Source organism: Littorina saxatilis, linkage group LG15 (assembly GCF_037325665.1).
Source record: "Littorina saxatilis isolate snail1 linkage group LG15, US_GU_Lsax_2.0, whole genome shotgun sequence".
NCBI classification, from domain to species: Eukaryota; Metazoa; Mollusca; class Gastropoda; order Littorinimorpha; family Littorinidae; genus Littorina; species Littorina saxatilis.
Window position 1 is genome coordinate 24,975,901 of NC_090259.1, and position 20,711 is coordinate 24,996,611.

The 20,711-nt window shown below is 43.8% G+C and overlaps 2 protein-coding genes across 2 annotated transcripts in view; both read left to right on the forward strand.

The window, feature by feature from the left end:
- The first annotated feature begins 83 nt into the window (after positions 1-83).
- Positions 84-17,745, forward strand: LOC138948905 (band 7 protein AAEL010189-like). Its single transcript, XM_070320539.1, has 7 exons — positions 84-110; positions 1,200-1,312; positions 4,563-4,718; positions 6,108-6,311; positions 9,685-9,740; positions 11,015-11,093; positions 16,887-17,745. Exons 1-7 carry the CDS (start codon positions 92-94, stop codon positions 17,070-17,072), a joined length of 813 nt encoding a protein of 270 aa, XP_070176640.1. The 5' UTR covers positions 84-91; the 3' UTR covers positions 17,073-17,745.
- Positions 17,746-18,752: 1,007 nt separating this feature from the next.
- Positions 18,753-20,711, forward strand: part of LOC138948904 (uncharacterized) — a 38,679-nt gene continuing 36,720 nt past the window's right edge. The window contains exon 1 of the mRNA XM_070320538.1: positions 18,753-19,654. Coding sequence (XP_070176639.1) covers positions 19,338-19,654 — 317 coding nt within the window. The 5' untranslated portion in view covers positions 18,753-19,337. The remainder of the gene's footprint in view (positions 19,655-20,711) is intronic.

Here is a 20,711-nt window from a genome sequence, read left to right on the forward strand (position 1 = left end):
TTCAGTTTATAAATCCACTTGATGAACATTGTTGTACAAAAAAAATCGAACATCTTTTGACGTCATGATTTTACGTAAGCATTTGAGCAAAATGGATCCGAAGAAGCCAGGTCGGTGTATTTCATAGATGCATGTTGGTGTCTTTCGCACACTCTGGTGCTAATTTAAGTGATCAGGACGGTAAGATTATCGAAAGAACCACCAAGAGATCGTATTTTCAGCAGACTGCACTCTATTTGTTTATGATGTGATTATTTTTTGCAGATATGATATTTAATTTTTTTTGCCCCCACTTTTTTGAAACTTTCAAAATTTGGGACTTCAAATAGGAACAGCCCAACTTTAATATCATGGGGCAATTAGACTCAGTGTATAAAGTAAACCTACATAAAATTGTGTGGAATATCTATAATTTTTTGCAGAATATGTTCAAAAAAGCAACGGAGCCTAATTCCCTTAAAATGGGGCATTAAAGCCCCCCCCTTTTTTTAAACTTTCAAAATTTGGGACCTCAAATGGGAACAGCCCAACTTTAATATCATGGGGCAATTAGACTCAGTGTATAAAGTAAACCTTCCACTGGGAAAAGGTTCAGGCTGGCCTTGAAGTAATCAAATGAGTGGATTTAAGATGTCACAACCACTCACAAAGTTGCCAAATGGGTTTTGGCGGTCATAAAATGGTTCCTGTTTGTAAAGGGTTGGTAAACTGTGTACCGTTACCTGTTTGGCTCAGATATTCTTTGCATAAATAAGTAAAGTGAATTCTGAATGGTTGTTAAGCTTCTTCTAACATGACTGATGAGGTCTGCCTGAAATGAACACAATTTCCATGCACTGGGGCCTATTGCCCCGAGGAGCCTAATGCCCCGTTTGCCCCTAAAGGTACGAATTCTTTAAAATTGAGGTGCAGTTCTAGGCCGGTTTTTATTTTATTTAATCGGTCAGTTTTTAACACCCAAAACAACGCAAAAGACACGTTCGAACTGCGTATCTGCACAAGGTGAAATAGTGATATTTTGTTTGTCTCTTATGTTGGCCTTAAAAAGGAGGGAGTCTTAAAATGGAGATAAATTTACAGAAATTATAAACAGAAAATCTGACAAATCAAGGTCTTAAAAAGGGGGAAGCCCTGAATTGGGGGCTCTTGAAAGATGGGTTCCACTGTATCAACTTGTTATGTGCATGGTCTACTTGCAGATCAGGATCGTGGGTCGGATGGTGACAATGGATTCTGTGGTCAGATCCTGACAGTCTTTTCACTAATCCTGGTTGTTCTCTCCCTCCCATTCTCCCTGTATTGGTGTATCGCGGTAAGAAGATCAATTAAGTTAAACGTAGTTAACAGCGGTACCTGCGATAAAAAGGCATAGCTAACAGATCCCTATTTTCTAGGTGGCAGTATAGTCATCCAAAATTATATCCAAAGTAGGTCTGGTATAGGTATAATATCTTGAAAGTTTCAAAGCAATCCACCGGGTCACTATTGAATACAGCACTTTTTTTCTCAGAGTAACCCTCAAAATTGACGCAAGAACCTTCCGTTTTCGACCTGGTCGACTGGTGCGACAACTATACTTGGACCTCAATGTCTCCAAGACCAAAGAACTCATTCTTGACTTCAGGAAGGACAAACCAGACCCAGTACAGAGCCCATCGTCATCAAGGGACTACCGGTCGAGAAAGTCAAGTTATAGAAGTACCTATAGTATAGGCGTCATCATCGATGAAAAACTTGACTGGAGTGAACACATCCGTGTTTGCTGCAAAAAAGGAAACCAAAGACTGTTCTTTCTACAAAAGCTGAACAAATTCCAAGTGGGCAGGAAAATCCCTTCGCTGTTCTTCAAGTCTGTAGTGCATAGTGTCAGTAGTGCAGAGTGTCACGTTGTACAACGTCGTCTGCTTCCTTGGGAGCGAAGAAGATTGATGTCGAACAACTTGAGAAAATTATCAGACCCCTTCGCTGTTCTTCAAGTCTGTAGTGCAGAGTGTCAGTAGTGCAGAGTGTCACGTTGTACAACGTCGTCTGCTTCCTGGGGAGCGCGAAGAAGATTGATGTCGAACAACTTGAGAAAATTATCAGATGATCTGCCGCCAGAATGACCCAAGAAAAACTGCCAAGTACCCACTCGATCTACGAGAAGACAGCCACCAGGAAGACACACAAGACACCTGTCTTCTTCAAAATGGCAAAACAACACTGCTAGGCACAACAGCTGAACCAATTTGTATGGGTAGAAAATGAGCTGTTCTTCAATGGGAGATCAAAAACGGGGTCACTCTTGCTTATATTGATTTTTGACTCACATGCGAAGCAAAAGTGAGTCTATGTACTCACCCGAGTCGTCCGTCCGGCCGGAAAACTTTAACGTTGGATATTTCTTGGACACTATTATATATATTCAGTCTATCAGTACCAAATTTGGCAAGATGGTGTATGATGACAAGGCCCCAAAAAACATACATAGTATCTTGACCTTGCTTCAAGGTCAAGGTCGCAGGGGCCATAAATGTTGCCTAAAAAACAGCTATTTTTCACATTTTCCCCATTTTCTCTGAAGTTTTTGAGATTCAATACCTCACCTATATATGATATATAGGGCAAAGTAAGCCCCATTTTTTGATACCAGTTTGGTTTACCTTGCTTCAAGGTCAAGGTCACAGGAGCTCTTCAAAGTTGGATTGTATACATATTTTGTAGTGACCTTGACCCTGAACTATGGAAGATAACTGTTTCAAACTTAAAAATTATGAGGGGCACATGTTATGCTTTCATCATGAGACACATTTGGTCACATATGATCAAGGTCAAGGTCACTTTGACCCTTATGAAATGTGACCAAAATAAGGTAGTGAACCACTAAAAGTGACCATATCTCATGGTAGAAAGAGCCAATAAGCACCATTGTACTTCCTATGTCTTGAATTAACAGCTTTGTGTTGCATGACCTTGGATGACCTTGACCTTGGGTCAAGGTCACATGTATTTTGGTAGGAAAAATGTGTAAAGCAGTTCTTAGTGTATGATGTCATTGCTAGGTTTAGTTATTTGACCTTGACCCTGAAGGTCAAGGTCATGTAAAGGTCAAGGTCAAGCATGTGAGTCGTATGGGCTTTGCCCTTCTTGTTTTTTGTATTTTAGTGTCTGCAAGTTTGCTTTTGCGAATTTGATTTTGGGGGGGTGTTTTAGGTCTCCGGTACACTGCACAAACAATAATTAATGAAAAATGAAACTCTTTATTTCATACGGTAGGGGAATGAATAACCGTTTTGGCAATGTACTTAGTTTTAATATTATGAGTTATTTCTAATATGCTGACTGTTAGCAAATGATAACAGACATGTCGAGAAAAAAGATATCAAGCATGAGTCAGCATATTAGAAATAACGGTTTTATTACCGTTTAATTCGACCAAAAGAAATTTCGAAGCGACCCCGCGAATTAGACAGAACAGCCGCAATGGGAACTGGAGCGCTCCTACCTGATTATGCCTGTTAGTCAAAGAATTCTCGTGACCTGGGTCAGCCAATCAGAGTAACACACCTTACGTGATGAATATTCACAGGCCAAATGCGTTTGACACACAACAAACCATGTTGAACATGCGTTTCGGTTGCTTCGCTTTTTCTTGTTGAACAGAGAGCGACAGATTTAGAACCGACTCCAGACGGATGGGAAATGACGTAAAGATACATTTGACGTAAAGCGAGTGACCCAATTTCACTTGATTTTTCCGAACTTTGATAATTTAGATTTCAAGTGAGCGAGTCGGCATTGCACACTCAGAGGATGGGCGGTGCCTCGCTGTTCCGTAAAGCACCCACCGACAAAACTCGCTTTTCGGTATTTTTTAGATAAAGAGAGTATTATCTGACAGCATTTGAAGTGTCATTCTTTAGAATAAATCATACTGATATTGCTGATTTAAAATTTTACTTTGTCTTGTTCATTTTTAGCTTGATAAACAAAAAGGGTCCCTGCGCCTGAACGTTATAACATTTAGAGGGTCACCTAGAATCCGTCCTGATTGGTCAAAAAGCCATATGGGGCACTGAATTGGTAATAAAAGTTTATAACTGACCGCATCACAAAGATCTACAGTTAAATGTATGTGTGTAGTTTTTTATGACGAGCAGTGTAAAAACCATAATTCATGATGTGTTGATGCTTTAACCGATATGTGTTTGACCATTTCCCGGCATGTCGATTTGTTTAACACAGTTATATCATTTACCTGTCCTCAGAGACCACCTGTCTTTAACGACCACCCAAGAGACCGATCAAAAGTGGTCGTTATACTAGACAGGTGGTCTCTGAGGACAGGTAAATGATATATAGTCTAATAGAACAGAAATTAGTCTGGGATACTTTCGGGTGGTCATGGTGGAAAGTTGGTCGCTTTGAAGCTCTAGGCGGTCGCAAGGGCAGGTTTGACTGTATAAAGTCATTGGAGAGGGCCCTTAGGCCAGTTCTAATCAACTTTCCCTATTCCGTATTCTTTCTGATTTCTTGGCCTCAAAACCTGTCTGATTTTCATTGTTTTCTTTGTCCATTTCCAGATTGTCCAGGAATACGAGAGAGCTGTGATCTACCGACTAGGTCGACTGATGTCAGGGGAAGCCAAAGGCCCTGGACTGTTCTTCATCCTTCCCTGCATTGACGAGTATTCTAAGGTCGACCTCAGGGTCGTGTCTTTCGACGTTCCACCTCAGGAGGTCACTTTGTTTTCTTGACTTTCTGCAAGGCCAGCGTTGTGGTTGTTGGTGTTTTAGTTAATATAATTATCATTGTCTTTGTTGTTACCATTGGAGTAAGCAGCAGCTGCATATATCATCATCATCATCATCATCATCATCATCATCATCATCATCATGAGTATTGTACTTATATGATGAATTGTGGATTTAGGCGAGTAGTGACGATAGTTCAGACGACCATGGCTCGTTCCCACGCAAAAGATGACCACCTTGTCTGGTCTGAACACTTGGTGGAAGCTGTTCTCTAAAAACTCTGCCCACTTTTGATAAAATTCAAGAACAGCGCCCCAGGTCCCAGATTTATGGAAGCTGTGTCAAGGTAGACTACTAAGCTTTGCAGACAGAAAAAAGTCAGTTTGTAAATAAGTAAATTCAAGCCATGATTTTGACTTTGAAATTCGATTTTTCACAAACTTGAGTAATTGGTGGGTACTATTAGAATTCATTTGTGTCCGTCTGTATGGTCTGTAAAAAAACCCTTTACATTTATATTTTCTCAGTTATTTTGGGAGCAAAAACCTCCACGTTATCAAAATTTGGCTTGTTTTCATCAAGTTTCAGAGTCACAGCATGAAAATGTTTGCTGGAAAAGATTTTCACCCCTGAAATATCCACTGAGCTATCAAGCACAAATTTCTTGAGGTCATCAAGCAATGATGTCAATGTTTGTTTTGTATGTGTGTTTTTTTAAAGTGGTGTATGACATCATGTTACGATGTCATAGTGTCAGAAATGATGTCACACAGAGTTTCAAAACTCATTTGGTTAGTAATTATTATGATTCTTGTTAAAAATAAAAAATCTCTTTATTTCAAAATGTGGTGGATGTTGAGTATGTCAGGCTTAGGATGGTGGTTGGAAGGGGGTCGTGCAAGTTTGAATATGTAAAATACTCTTAGGTTTGAATAACTAAATGGATTGGTACAGGTCCCATAAGGAGTTCACTTGAACATTATTCCATGAAGCTGGAACAGGGGGGTGGACATGGTCTTTGGTAGTGGAATAATCCTGCACAAAAATCAGGTCTCAAAATGGGGGCAAACTATCAGAGGTTCTGAACAGAATATCTTAAAAACAGAGTCTTGAAAATGTCTTATCGGGGTTCTTAAAAGGGCGGGAGTCTTCTATGGGGTAAGGTGGTTCTGGGACTGGCGGGGGTAGGGAAGGCGCGTCGTGTGTAAGCATTTGTTTTCTTTTTTCATGCACTCTGGTTGCATGGTCAGTCAAGGGACGTAGCTACATTACGGAGTGTTGAGAGAGAAAGAGAGAGAGAGAGAATTATCTTCCGACAATGTTCTTGAATTCTACCCCCCCCCCCCCCCCCCCATTTTTTTCGTTATCCTCCAGGTGTTGACCCGTGACTCTGTGACTGTGGCTGTGGACGCCGTGGTGTACTACCGTGTGAGTAACGCCACTTCCACCGTCAACAACGTGGCGAACGCTTCCAAATCCACCAAGCTGCTGGCAGCCTCCATCCTGCGTAACACGCTGGGCACCAAGACCATGTCCGAGATCCTGTCCGAAAGAGAGCAGATCAGTCAACTCATGCAGGTGGGTTGGAGCTGGGGGTTTAGTTCAATAGTGGAACTCCTCTTTTAAGACGTCCGAATCCCCCGAAGTTGGAGTATGGTGAACTAAAGTGGCGGTGGAAAAACAGGTATAGAAATATAAACCTACTCCTCAAAAAACACGAGTGATACGTAGGAGTGTCAGCCCATGAAAACAGAAGAAGAAATCAGTCACATCATGCAGGTAGGTTGGAGCAGAGATATTGTAACAAGCTCCATGGCTGAGGTGCACGAGAAAGTTACCAACCGGGTGGGAGCCTGCCGCGGTGTTGGATTGGTTGAAATTGAGATTTGTTGTGATTTCAACGAATCAGACCCGGGGGTTTGTTCTCTCCTGTTATAGGGTGGCACCCACTTTCGCTTTGTGCCCCTCAGCCCTGATCTCTTGTTAGAGCCGAGGATTTAGTTGTAGAGTGGAACCCCCCCTTTTGATACCTCCGAAGCCAAGAAAATTGGAGTACGGTTGCCTAAAGTGGCGGTGTAAAAACGGTTATTCAAATACAAGCCAACTCGTGCAAAAACATGGGTGTATATTGCTATTCTGATGAACACGTGGGGGAATTCGGGAGTTGTGATTGAATAGACTCACACAGCCCTATTCCGATCATCGGGCCATATTCTGCAGGAAGTCTGCGAATATGCTTTCATATTCGTAATAAGGGGCGGATCAGTTCATTTTATGGGGGGGGGGGGGGGGGTTCCTAAAGCATATTGTGAAGATATGGGTGTGAAGGCGCGAAGCGCCGAGCCGACGCCGCGAAGCGCCGAGCCGACGCCGCGAAGCGCCGAGCTTGCTAGGGGGGTCTGGGGGCATGCCCCCCCGGAACATTTTGAAAAAAAGGATGCAAAATGGTGCAATCTGGTGCATTCTGAGGATGATCATTACCAGTTTCAGGCAGCAGATTTTGTCACTGATTAATACCCCAAAAATTGAAACTCAACCCATAAAAACACACAAAAATATTTTTATTTTTTGGCTGGGGGGGGGGGGGGGGGGGTTTCCGGAAACCCCAGAAACCCCCCCTCGTCCGCCCCTGGTAATTACAAACTACAAAGTTTCTTTGACGTGCATGAAGTACACGCATACCTGGCCAGGTTTGTTTTTCTGTGACTGGTCGACAGACGATGCAATTTGCTTTTCTTTTTTTCTTACCGTATATGCATGAAATACACTTCGTGTAAAACTCCAGTTCTTTAACAGGCAACAAACCTTGCAAAGTTCCAGTAGCTACATTCCAGCAGACGGTCTTTCCCATGTTTAGCACATAATCAGCACTCTCTCCTTTCCGTATGCAACGTCCATTGTGTGCAATGTTGACATGAAGTTACGGGTCTGAAACATTTAGTCGTTGACTTTCTTCTGAGACAATCCTTGTTCTTTTATCATTCACAGATTTACCGCAGTCTTCATCACGCGAATCCCTGAGGCTATCCCCGGTAGAAGTCAGACTTTCGAACGATACATAGAATAAAACGTAAGCAAGCAGGACACGTGACGTCATATTGACGTAATGCCAAACATCCGATAATCTCGTGTCTTCGTCTTGATATATATATATATCCGTGGGGTTTTCAATGTTCGGTGATTTCCGTGGATACATGCGCAAAGGGATATGCGCACTAAACCGTCGCCTGCAATAGGCAACATGGACCATTCTGGTAGTTGTTGCTGACAAAAACATGTTTTCAACAGAGAATATTGTGTCAGAATACCAATATAAACGCTTTTGTGTTTTTCAGCGTTGCAATAGGGTCCGATATTTAGACTCAAACAAGTATAATGCGACACAAGTTGACAATCCAATGACTTTTTCCGAAATATTGCATCACATCTGAACAAATATCTGTAACGATCCAACATTTCGCTCGAAGTATCTCTATTATGTTGTTAAATTATTCTGAAAGTTTTAAAACAATTCACCAATTCATTGCTAAAGTACAGCGCTTTTTGTTATGACACCCCTAAAAAAATGATGCAAAAAGTCCCGTTTTAAGTTACCGCTCTTGCGATCGACCCCTGCATCTTAAGGAATAGTATAGCACGCGAAATACGCAAGCTAGCTAAACTAATCAACCTGTTCAAGGTAGATAATTGATTTGAATTTCTACTCGTATGTAAAAATTGCACAGTTTTGCCCATTGTTATTGTTTGTTGATTTTCAATTTGGCCCTTCCGGGGTTTTTTCTGGTCGATTTTGAGGGTACCCTTCTTTGAGCGGCGGTCACGTGATCCCTGTTAAAGAAATCTTTAATTCAAAAGGTGATCCTGATAGTCAAGCGAACGGCCTTAACTGGCATACTAAGTTTTATCGAAATGACACGGGAATTATTGTTTTAATTTTGGTGCGAAATGTGTTGCAATAATGTTTTGGCCAAGTCTAGATTTACTTGTACCAAAGTTTTGTCTTTTGGGTGTGATAAAACAAACTGTGTGTCAGGTTAATTTTTTTTTGGGGGGAGGGGGGGGGGCATCGTCAAAGGGCTAAACCTACCACTAGTCCTGTTTTTCTTTCTACCATTTTCCCCCCACCCTTTTTAAAGGGAGGGGGGAGAAAGGAAGAAGGGATGATCGAGTAGTTGGTTCGTTGTCTAGTTTATTGACAATAAGGTTGAGGTAGTGGAGAGTGGTAATAATCACACACTGTTAAGTCTATGCCACCTACACGTGCGTTATAATGCCAAATCTACAACCTTAGATGAACGATACGCAGGTTTCCATTTGTTTGTTGGGAGATACACACATGTTCATATCTACTAGGATTAGATAGATAAGATAATAGATAATAGAACATGTCCCACAGCTCGAAGCGCTTTACAGACAACAACATGGTATAATTTTATATAAATATATACTGTAACACAATTTGCATTTTTAATGTTAATATAAGCTTTGGCTGTATATACTTGTGCGTGTTTGTAAGTTTGTAGGGCTTTACATTGATTAAGTAAAATAACGGTAAACGTTGCTGTTAAACCAACATGAATAAGGAATTTGCTATCATTTAAAAATGTTAAAATAATCGGACGGGCGCAGTGGCGGGGTGGTAAGACGTCGGCCTCTTAATCGGAAGGTGCCTTATCCCCCTTCGTGTGTACACTAGACCAGGAGCGCACGGAAAATATCCTGTAATCCATGTCAGAGTTCGGTGGGTAATAGAAACACAAAAATACCCAGCATGCTTCCCCCCAAAATCGCCGTCTGCTGCCTGAATGGCGGGGTATAAACGGTCATACACGTAAAAACTCACACTCATGCAAAAAAATGAGTGAACGTGGGAGTTTCAGCCCATGAACGAAGAAGAATTTAAAATAATGCCGCATCAAATGCTAAAAGTGATGATGTTTATCTCTTTCAGGGTGCTTTGGACGAGGCCACTGACCCGTGGGGAATCAAGGTTGAACGCGTGGAAGTGTGAGTATTCAATTGGCTTTTCTCTATGCTTTTCAACTTCACCAATATTAACCAACAAACGTTACTCCAAATAGAGTAGAAGGGGAAATCATCCCACCAGGAAAAATCTGTCCCATGAAGGGTAAAGAAGTTCTCTGAGTTGGACTCTTACTGGTTCCAATGACCAGCCTACCGTTTTTGTCTGGACTGTTTGCATCATACAAGTTCGCGTACCTGTTTGAAAAAAATACTAGCGCCATCACGGATAAAGTCTTTTGTTTAGGCCAAAAAAAAAATAGGTCTGTTTACGGTAACATAGGCCCAAAAAATAGGGTCGGTAGGTCGGGATTGTTGTTTTTTTTTTTGTTTTTTTTTTCCAAAAAACCATATTTTTACGTTATTTTGCAAAAAAAAAAGATTTTTTTTTTTTTCCCCAAATGCCAAAAAAAAGTCTAGGGTCGCGCGAAAAAACTAGGGTCGGTCGGGTTACCGTAAACAGACCTATTTTTTTTTTTGGCCTTATCCATACCCTCAGATGGGTAGATTTGATCGGTGCAGGACAACTGATTAAATTCTCTGTTCTTTTGTCAGGTAAAGGGCGAGGACCACTCATTAAGTTGTGGCAGCATACTCATAGCTATGTCATGTGTTTGCGATGTTATGTACGTGATGGGCTCGCAAAGGGAGTTGCAAAAGACTGAACAAAGTGTCGGGCCTTGTTTAGTGTTGTTGTGTATGTTGGAGGTCTTTGTACTGCAACTTTCTTTGCTGCTTCTTGCTCCGGGAACACTAAACGTTGAGAGAGTGTGTGTGTGGAGGAGGATGGGCGGGGGGGGGGGGGGGGGGGGGGGGTAGGGGAATGTCCGTTAACATCATCCAGTCTGGGTGGGTGACTGTAGTTTTGTAGTTGCCTGCTCACCTTTGATTTAGGGATGTTGTTGGAATTTAGTTTTATGTCCATAGAAGCTTAGGCTATGATTGGAAGTTTAAGGCAGTCCTTGGCAGTGTTCTCAGACCTCGGTCTTTGGTCATTGACGCATACTTTTTTTATCTGACACATTGTTCTGACCCCTTGCCGGTCAACTGTCCGATAGTTTTTTGTGTGAGAAGTCTTTCTGACAGGACAGGGGTTTTTTTTGTAGCCAAGTCATATTGACCTATTCATATTTTTAAGATTTTAAAAATGTAAAATAAGTAACTGCCAACGCCAAATGTCATCTCTTTTCAAATAATGCTTTTATCTGTGTTTGATATCTGTCACTAATTGTGTGTTCGTGTGTGTGTGTGTGTTTCAGTAAGGACGTGAGACTGCCCGTCCAGCTGCAAAGAGCTATGGCTGCCGAGGCTGAGGCTTCACGAGAAGCACGTGCTAAGGTGAGTGTGTGTGGCTGTCTGTCTTCTCCCATCTCGCGGTGTGTCAACGTTCATCCTACGGATGTTTCCGTTCGTACGCACGATGTTTCCGTTCATACAGCCTCATTTTCGGCACTTGCTTGCGGCAAAAAACGTGGCGGTACGTAATTTCATCATTAACATTTAAATCGTGAAACGTTGAGGTTATGTTCTGGCGTTCAAAACATAAAGATTAAACCATTTCGGTTTCACTATGTGTCTGACTTTTAATTCTCCACGGAGCATGATTATCATATATTTCAGTGAAGGCATTGAGCCAGTGTGTTAGAGCAGCATATCAGGATTCATACCATTATAAACATCAGAAAGGGAGGAATTACAGAGGTCATGAAGAAATGTGTCTCCGTTGAATTTAGAAAATGATCTGTATTTTATTATCCTGTGACCGGCTTTTGGGATTTCTACACCATTTCTCGACCACGTTAGACAGATAGGAAAGTAATCGCTACAACCACTGACTGGAACACAGCATTCAGCAATGTTAGGGTGATCAGTCACATAAATATGATCTATCAGAGTTCTGTTAGATGCTGTGACTCTAGTAAGAATGTTCACTAACTGTTAAGATTATAGAGATTGAGTATATCAATCCATTTTTGACTCATCTGAGTAATAGGGGAGTATTATGATTCATATGTGTCCGTCCGTATGTCCGACCGGCCTTACGTCCGTGGGCAAAAAACTTAACGTTGAGGTTATGTCAGATGTTTTTCAAGCTAGACCTCTAAACTTTGCACACTTTTAGGGTTTGATGATCTCACGAAGTGACCCCAGTTTGGTTGACCCTCGTCAAGTTTTGGGGTCACTGGGGGTCATGTTCGATTCATAATAACTTAAACATGGACGTTATTGCAGGTGTTTTTGAGTCACTTGAGAAAAAGTGACTCTATGTAATCGGTCAGTGTTAGTCTGTCCGGCCGGCCGGCCGGCCGTCCGGCCGGCCGTCCGTAGACACCACCTTAACGTTGGACTTTTCTCGGAAACTATCAAAGCGATCGGGCTCATATTTTGTTTAGTCGTGACCTCCAATGACCTCTACACTTTAACGATGGTTTTGTTGACCTTTGACCTTTTTCAAGGTCACAGGTCAGCGTCAAAGGAAAAATTAGACATTTTATATCTTTTCTCGGAAACTATCAAAGCGATCGGGCTCATATTTTGTTTAGTCGTGACCTCCAATGACCTCTACACTTTAACGATGGTTTCGTTGACCTTTGACCTTTTTCAAGGTCACAGGTCAGCGTCAAAGGAAAAATTAGACATTTTATATCTTTGACAAAGTTCATCGGATGTGATTGAAACTTTGTAGGATTATTCTTTACATCAAAGTATTTACATCTGTAGCCTTTTACGAACGTTATCAGAAAAACAAGGGAGATAACTAGCCTTTTCTGTTCGGCAACACACAACTTAACGTTGGGCTTTTCTCGGAAACTATAAAAGTGACCGGGCTCAAATTTTATGTGAACGTGACTCATTGTGTTGTGAATAGCAATTTCTTCCTGTCCATCTGATGCCTCATATAATATTCAGAACTGCGAAAGTGACTCGATCGAGCGTTTGCTCTTCTTGTTGAAGCTAGAGCTTTGACTGAAACTTTGAACACTTCAAGGGTTTGATAATCTGCCAACATGACCCTAGTTTGGTTGACCCCCGTCACATTTTGGGGTCACAGCGGGGTCATATTCGTTTTATAATAACTTAACGTTGAGGTTATCTCGGATGTTTTTCAAGCTAGAGCTTTGAAACATTGCCCACTTCTAGGGTTTCGATTTTGGGGTCATAGCGGGGTCATCTTTGTAAAAACTTTACCTTGATATTTTCTCATTTATGTTGGGAGCAAAAGCCTCCAAATGTCACACAATTGTAGGTGTTGATAATCAGCAGACATACTTGTTTGGGTTGGGTTTTTTTTTTTTTTTTTTTTTTTGGGGGGGGGGGGGGTCATAGGTAGTAGAATCCTCCTTTTAAGACCTACAAAACCCTGAGAAACTCAGGTAAATGGTGGTAAACTTACAAAGGGTTATGAACAGAATATCTTGGATAACAGGGTCTTAAAAATGTCTTATCGGTGGGGGTTGGGGTCTTAAAGGGGAGCGGGTGTCTTCTAAGGGGTAAGGTGGTTCAGGGAGGGGCGGCGGTAACGAAGGGCGTCTTCTAAGGGGTAAGGTGGTTCAGGGAGGGGCGGGGGTAACGAAGAGCGTCTTCTAAGGGGTAAGGTGGTTCAGGGAGGGGCGGAGGTAACGAAGAGCGTCTTCTAAGGGGTAAGGTGGTTCAGGGAGGGGCGGAGGTAACGAAGGGCGTCTTCTAAGGGGTAAGGTGGTTCAGGGAGGGGCGGAGGTAACGAAGGGCGTCTTCTAAGGGGTAAGGTGGTTCAGGGAGGGGCGGAGGTAACGACGGGCGTCTTCTAAGGGGTAAGGTGGTTCAGGGAGGGGCGGGGGTAACGAAGAGCGTCTTCTAAGGGGTAAGGTGGTTCAGGGAGGGGCGGGGGGCGGGGGTAACGAAGAGCGTCTTCTAAGGGGTAAGGTGGTTCAGGGAGGGGCGGGGGGCGGGGGTAACGAAGAGCGTCTTCTAAGGGGTAAGGTGGTTCAGAGAGGGGCGGGGGTAACGAAGAGCGTCTTCTAAGGGGTAAGGTGGTTCAGGGAGGGGCGGGGGTAACGAAGGGCGTCTTCTAAGGGGTAAGGTGGTTCAGGGAGGGGCGGGGGTAACGAAGAGCGTCTTCTAAGGGGTAAGGTGGTTCAGAGAGGGGCGGGGGTAACGAAGGGCGTCTTCTAAGGGGTAAGGTGGTTCAGAGAGGGGCGGGGGTAACGAAGGGCGTCTTCTAAGGGGTAAGGTGGTTCAGGGAGGGGCGGGGGTAACGAAGAGCGTCTTCTAAGGGGTAAGGTGGTTCAGAGAGGGGCGGGGGTAACGAAGGGCGTCTTCTAAGGGGTAAGGTGGTTCAGAGAGGGGCGGGGGTAACGAAGAGCGTCTTCTAAGGGGTAAGGTGGTTCAGGGAGGGGCGGGGGTAACGAAGAGCGTCTTCTAAGAGGTAAGGTGGTTCAGGGAGGGGCGGAGGTAACGAAGGGCGTCTTCTAAGGGGTAAGGTGGTTCAGGGAGGGGCGGAGGTAACGAAGAGCATCTTCTAAGGGGTAAGGTGGTTCAGGGAGGGGCGGAGGTAACGAAGGGCGTCTTCTAAGGGGTAAGGTGGTTCAGGGAGGGGTGGGGGTAACGAAGGGCGTCTTCTAAGGGGTAAGGTGGTTCAGAGAGGGGCGGAGGTAACGAAGAGCGTCTTCTAAGGGGTAAGGTGGTTCAGGGAGGGGCGGGGGTAACGAAGAGCGTCTTCTAAGGGGTAAGGTGGTTCAGGGAGGGGCGGGGGTAACGAAGGGCGTCTTCTAAGGGGTAAGGTGGTTCAGGGAGGGGTGGGGGTAACGAAGGGCGTCTTCTAAGGGGTAAGGTGGTTCAGGGAGGGGCGGGGGGCGGGGGTAACGAAGAGCGTCTTCTAAGGGGTAAGGTGGTTCAGGGAGGGGCGGGGATAACGAAGGGCGTCTTCTAAGGGGTAAGCTGGTTCAGGGAGGGGCGGAGGTAACGAAGGGCGTCTTCTAAGGGGTAAGGTGGTTCAGGGAGGGGCGGAGGTAACGAAGGGCGTCTTCTAAGGGGTAAGGTGGTTCAGGGAGGGGCGGGGGTAACGAAGAGCGTCTTCTAAGGGGTAAGGTGGTTCAGGGAGGGGGCGGGGATAACGAAGGGCGTCTTCTAAGGGGTAAGCTGGTTCAGGGAGGGGCGGAGGTAACGAAGGGCGTCTTCTAAGGGGTAAGGTGGTTCAGGGAGGGGCGGAGGTAACGAAGGGCGTCTTCTAAGGGGTAAGGTGGTTCAGGGAGGGGCGGGGGTAACGAAGGGCGTCTTCTAAGGGGTAAGGTGGTTCAGGGAGGGGCGGGGATAACGAAGGGCGTCTTCTAAGGGGTAAGCTGGTTCAGGGAGGGGCGGAGGTAACGAAGGGCGTCTTCTAAGGGGTAAGGTGGTTCAGGGAGGGGCGGAGGTAACGAAGGGCGTCTTCTAAGGGGTAAGGTGGTTCAGGGAGGGGCGGGGGTAACGAAGAGCGTCTTCTAAGGGGTAAGGTGGTTCAGGGAGGGGCGGAGGTAACGAAGGGCGTCTTCTAAGGGGTAAGATGGTTCAGGGAGGGGCGGGGGTAACGAAGAGCGTCTTCTAAGGGGTAAGGTGGTTCAGGGAGGGGCGGGGGGCGGGGGTAACGAAGAGCGTCTTCTAAGGGGTAAGGTGGTTCAGAGAGGGGCGGGGGTAACGAAGAGCGTCTTCTAAGGGGTAAGGTGGTTCAGGGAGGGGCGGGGGTAACGAAGGGCGTCTTCTAAGGGGTAAGGTGGTTCAGAGAGGGGCGGGGGTAACGAAGAGCGTCTTCTAAGGGGTAAGGTGGTTCAGGGAGGGGCGGGGGTAACGAAGAGCGTCTTCTAAGGGGTAAGGTGGTTCAGGGAGGGGCGGAGGTAACGAAGGGCGTCTTCTAAGGGGTAAGGTGGTTCAGGGAGGGGCGGAGGTAACGAAGGGCGTCTTCTAAGGGGTAAGGTGGTTCAGGGAGGGGCGGAGGTAACGAAGAGCGTCTTCTAAGGGGTAAGGTGGTTCAGGGAGGGGCGGGGGTAACGAAGAGCGTTTTCTAAGGGGTAAGGTGGTTCAGAGAGGGGCGGGGGTAACGAAGAGCGTCTTCTAAGGGGTAAGGTGGTTCAGGGAGGGGCGGGGGTAACGAAGGGCATCTTCTAAGGGGTAAGGTGGTTCAGAGAGGGGCGGGGATAACGAAGAGCGTCTTCTAATGGGTAAGGTGGTTCAGAGAGGGGCGGGGGTAACGAAGAGCGTCTTCTAAGGGGTAAGGTGGTTCAGAGAGGGGCGGGGATAACGAAGAGCGTCTTCTAAGGGGTAAGGTGGTTCAGGGAGGGGCGGGGGTAACGAAGGGCGTCTTCTAAGGGGTAAGGTGGTTCAGAGAGGGGCGGGGGTAACGAAGAGCGTCTTCTAAGGGGTAAGGTGGTTCAGGGAGGGGCGGGGGTAACAAAGAGCGTCTTCTAAGGGGTAAGGTGGTTCAGAGAGGGGCGGGGGTAACGAAGAGCGTCTTCTAAGGGGTAAGGTGGTTCAGAGAGGGGCGGGGGTAACGAAGAGCGTTTTCTAAGGGGTAAGGTGGTTCAGAGAGGGGCGGGGGTAACGAAGAGCGTCTTCTAAGGGGTAAGGTGGTTCAGAGAGGGGCGGGGGTAACGAAGGCGAGTCGTGTGCAAGCATTTGCTTTTCTTGTTTATTCTGTTTTAGTAAATCAACATTAAAGTATCCTAACATAATTATTTCCTTTGATTTGAGCAAAAACAGCATCTAACATTCACGGCATGAAGACAGAGAGCGTTCCACCCGGCTGATTCCTGACTATGCGTCACGCGTCCAAGGGATGTGCGCTGGACTCTCTCGGTCGAGAATGCCAACATTTTTCGATTAAATGCATTTCAGCATGACTGAACTCTTGGGACTTGTGTTAATGAGCTTTAAAAATCACCCAGTAACTGTTGGGTATATTATAGTTTCAGTAACATGAGAAGTCACAGGTAGTTAAACGGATTTTGAGAGCCACAACCCAACAGCTGCCCTTTAAAGGGGGGTTCAACTGTAATGGAAAATGACGAAGGAGAGTCGTGTAAGAATTTGCTTTTCTTGTTGTATTATTCTTATAGGCTTGTTTTGAAAGTGTTCTTCCCTGTTCACAACCCTTTCATTTTCTTACCTCTCCTCATATTCCAGGTGATCGCAGCCGAGGGAGAACAGAAGGCATCGCGCGCCCTGAAGGATGCTGCTGACATCATGGTGGACTCGCCCGGCGCTCTACAGCTGCGTTACCTGCAGACCCTCAGCACCATCTCTGCCGAGAAGAACTCCACCATCATCTTCCCTCTGCCCATGGACTTGTTGAAAGGATTCATAAAGTAGAGATGAAACGATTCATGAATTACAGGGCTCCAACTTTTCCACGTATTACAGAATTTCTGAGAAATGTTATAATGAGAAATCTTTTGATGTGCTCAGATTTGGGGCAAGTTGCACCCTTTTGAATGTGAATTTCTGTCCAGGCCCTCCTAAAATTGGAGGGATTTTTAATTTTTCGTCTGTGGGAGCCATTGAAGTAAAGATGAAAAGATTCATGAAACAGATTTTAAAGTAGAGATTGTGGAGTAGAGTGAAGCTGGAAACTGGCAGTTTATTACTTGTCGGAAGGTTGAATACGCTACTGTGATTGACATTTCCATGACAATGCCGCAGTGCCTTTTTCCAGTCTTTTGTTCTTTCTTTCTTTATTTGGTGTTTAACGTCGTTTTCAACCACGAAGGTTATATCGCGACGGAGTCTTTTGTTTCATACCTCATGTATCTTTGAGTTTCTGTAGTACTAGTGTTCTTTGTCTTGTGTGTGATTCAAAGACAGCATGACAGTAACAGTTAACAGTGAGAGAAAAAAAGCACAAATAACGGACAACCCAAAAAGAAACAAAAGACAAACAAAGACAAACAAAAAAAATGTTTTAAAAGCAATACAGTTTTCACTTATAAAATGTTTTCTATGCATGAGGAATATGTAAAATTCTTAAATAAACAACTATATTTTACTTTAGCCTCTTTCCAGATTCTTTCTTATACAAGAGTGAACACGAACAGTCTCTTGGAAAAAGATGAACAAAATAAAAGGTGAACGGTGTGTGACATAAAACTAGAAGAAAAACGTGCAGAGAAAAAAGGATCAAGACAAAATAAGACTTAACAAGTCGCGTAAGGCGAAATTACTACATTTTAGTCAAGCTGTGGAATTCACAGAATGAAACTGAACGCACTGCATTTTTTCACAATGACCGTAGTCCGTCGCTTGTGCAAAACGGAGTGAAACTGACGAGCCTGTTTAGCGCGGTAGTGGTTTCGCTGTGTTGCATAGCCCGCTTTTCTGTGCCTCTCTTCGTTTTAACTTTCTGAGCGTGTTTTTAATCCAAACATATCATATCTATATGTTTTTGGAATCAGGAACCAACAAGGAATAAGATGAAATTGTTTTTAAATCGATTTCGAAAATTTAATTTTGATCATAATTTTTATATTTTTAATTTTCAGAGCTTGTTTTTAATCCAAATATAACATATTTATATGTTTTTTGAATCAGAAAATGATGAAAAATAAGATGAATGTAAATTTGGATCGTTTTATAAAAAAAAATTTTTTTTTACAATTTTCAGATTTTTAATGACCAAAGTCATTAATTAATTTTTAAGCCACCAAGCTGAAATGCAATACCGAAGTCCGGCCTTTGTCGAAAATTGCTTGGCCACAATTTCAATCAATTTGATTGAAAAATGAGGGTGTGACAGTGCCGCCTCAACTTTTGCAAAAAGCCGGATATGACGTCATCAAAGGTATTTATCGAAAAAAAGAAAAAAACGTCCGGGGATATCATTCCCAGGAACTCTCATGTAAAATTTCATAAAGATCGGTCCGGTAGTTTGGTCTGAATCGCTCTACACACACACACACACAGACAGACACACACACACACACACACACACACATACACCACGACCCTCGTCTCGATTCCCCCGGGCTCTACGTTAAAACATTTAGTCACGTCAAACTTGACTAAATGTAAAAAAAACTGAACGAGAAGTCTAATTATATGTCAGTCAGACAAAGTTTCTCCTCAGTAAACATATCGATGTATGGCCTTCACCACTACAATAGTATCTGTGACGTTCAGCCTGTGCAGCTAAAACCTATTTCGCGCGTAGGCAGCTAAGTTACCTTAGAAAGTTTCTACCACGTGATAAGCACGTGACATGTCTATTTGCAGACGTTCACATTGCCTCTTGACCCAGACGCAGCTGGTAGAATGACAATGCAGAATTTCTCAGTCAGTGATAGGTATAGGCTTCGTTTTGCATAACAGCAGTTAGACTGAGTAGGAAGCTTTACAACATTCCTTTGTGACACCACGCTGATTAAACAAGGACTGAAAATCTGTCGGGGATTTTCTGTCTCTTTGGAAAGGACGATAACTGGTTCCTGTGCAGTCGAACTGGAAGTTATCTGCCTTTATTTCGAGTTGTTGCCTTCAGATCCGTGGTTGGTTTTATGCCTATCCGAAACACTGCTCTTTACTTGCTGCAAGCGAACACAGAAAAGTAAGCTGCTAATTATTTGTAGTTTAGTGCAGTTCACAATGGCGTCTGCATTTCGACTTCTGTCGAGGAAACTTCAGTTAGCAAACGACGTGACTGTGTGTGGTTGTCGTCTGCTATTTTGCTCCCAGAACAAAGTTTCGTTTTCGACTGGCGGATACTTTCTTCAAACTACTGGGATCCCTCCTGCAGGAAAACCAAAACCTTCTGGGTCATCAAACTGTTCACAACAAAAAGAAGTGTTTCCACAGATTGACACACCTGAATACGGTGATGATCAAATCACAGAGATTCCAGAAGGACTTGAGTCCGGCATGTTCAAGGGTTTGGAGAGCAGTTTTCCCTGTGTTTCCAGAAAGTGTGTTCATACTGTTTTCTGTCGTTTATATTGTTTATCCGTTTGTCATGCTGGCTCTGTCTTTATTTTGATCTGTGGTTCTGTAACAAACGTGGGCATGCGTACATTTACATGCACTCATGCATGTGTGCTAACGTCTGCGCATGCTTACACCCACATAGGCTCTCTCTCTCTCTCTCTCTCTCTCTCTCTCTCTCTCTCTCTCTCTCTCTCTCTCTCTCTCTCTATATATATATATATATATATATATATATATTTATTTGTGGTTGTTTTTGTTTAACCATGCATTAGTCTGTAGTGAATAATCCTTGAAATTTTATTTGTTATGCGGTATTGGTTTGCTTTTCAAAACTTTTTTTTTAATCCATTGTGTTCTGAGATAGCCTATATATAGCTGCAACTATCCTGTTCCACTTTTCCATGTAATCATAAAATGTAACAGTAGGTCAGAAAGGGGTAAAAAAATATCTGGGTCACAAAACAATCTAGCTATAGGCCTAGATACTCAACATTTGTAACTTACCTGTCATTGTGAATGTGAGCTATGTGATTTTACAGAAATTGCAACGTGTGCTGTCACACTTTATTGCCACAAAGGATTAGAAACCTGAGCTCACACACATGCATAACACACGCACACGCTACACACACACACACACACGCACACGCTACACACACACACACACACAGTGACACACACATACACACATACACAAAATATAAAGGTGCTTATATTGTTTATAATGTTTAACTCATTGCCTCAATCATACACTCATGGATACATCCATCCACTCTGAGTGTGTCAGTGCATGAATCATTACAGTGGTACCTGCAAGTAAAGAACACCCTTGGAAACAACCAAAAGTGTCCCCACATCCTAGGCGTCCATGCACTCACATCAGACATATATATTAAATGTTTCAGGAAAATCAATACACAAAGGTACAACACATGTTCTCTTGTGGGAAGTGTCCTCTAATTGAGGGGCCTCTCATCACAGGTACCAGTAGCACTGTATTACATACTTTCAGTACAGTAAATTGACCTGCTTTAGATT

Bases quoted from the DNA above. Each gene is read 5' to 3' on its own strand.
- LOC138948905 (XM_070320539.1), top strand. The intron at 1,313-4,562 runs GTAAGAAGATCA...GTCCATTTCCAG, and splicing joins CCCTGTATTGGTGTATCGCG to ATTGTCCAGGAATACGAGAG. The intron at 4,719-6,107 runs GTCACTTTGTTT...GTTATCCTCCAG, and splicing joins TCGACGTTCCACCTCAGGAG to GTGTTGACCCGTGACTCTGT.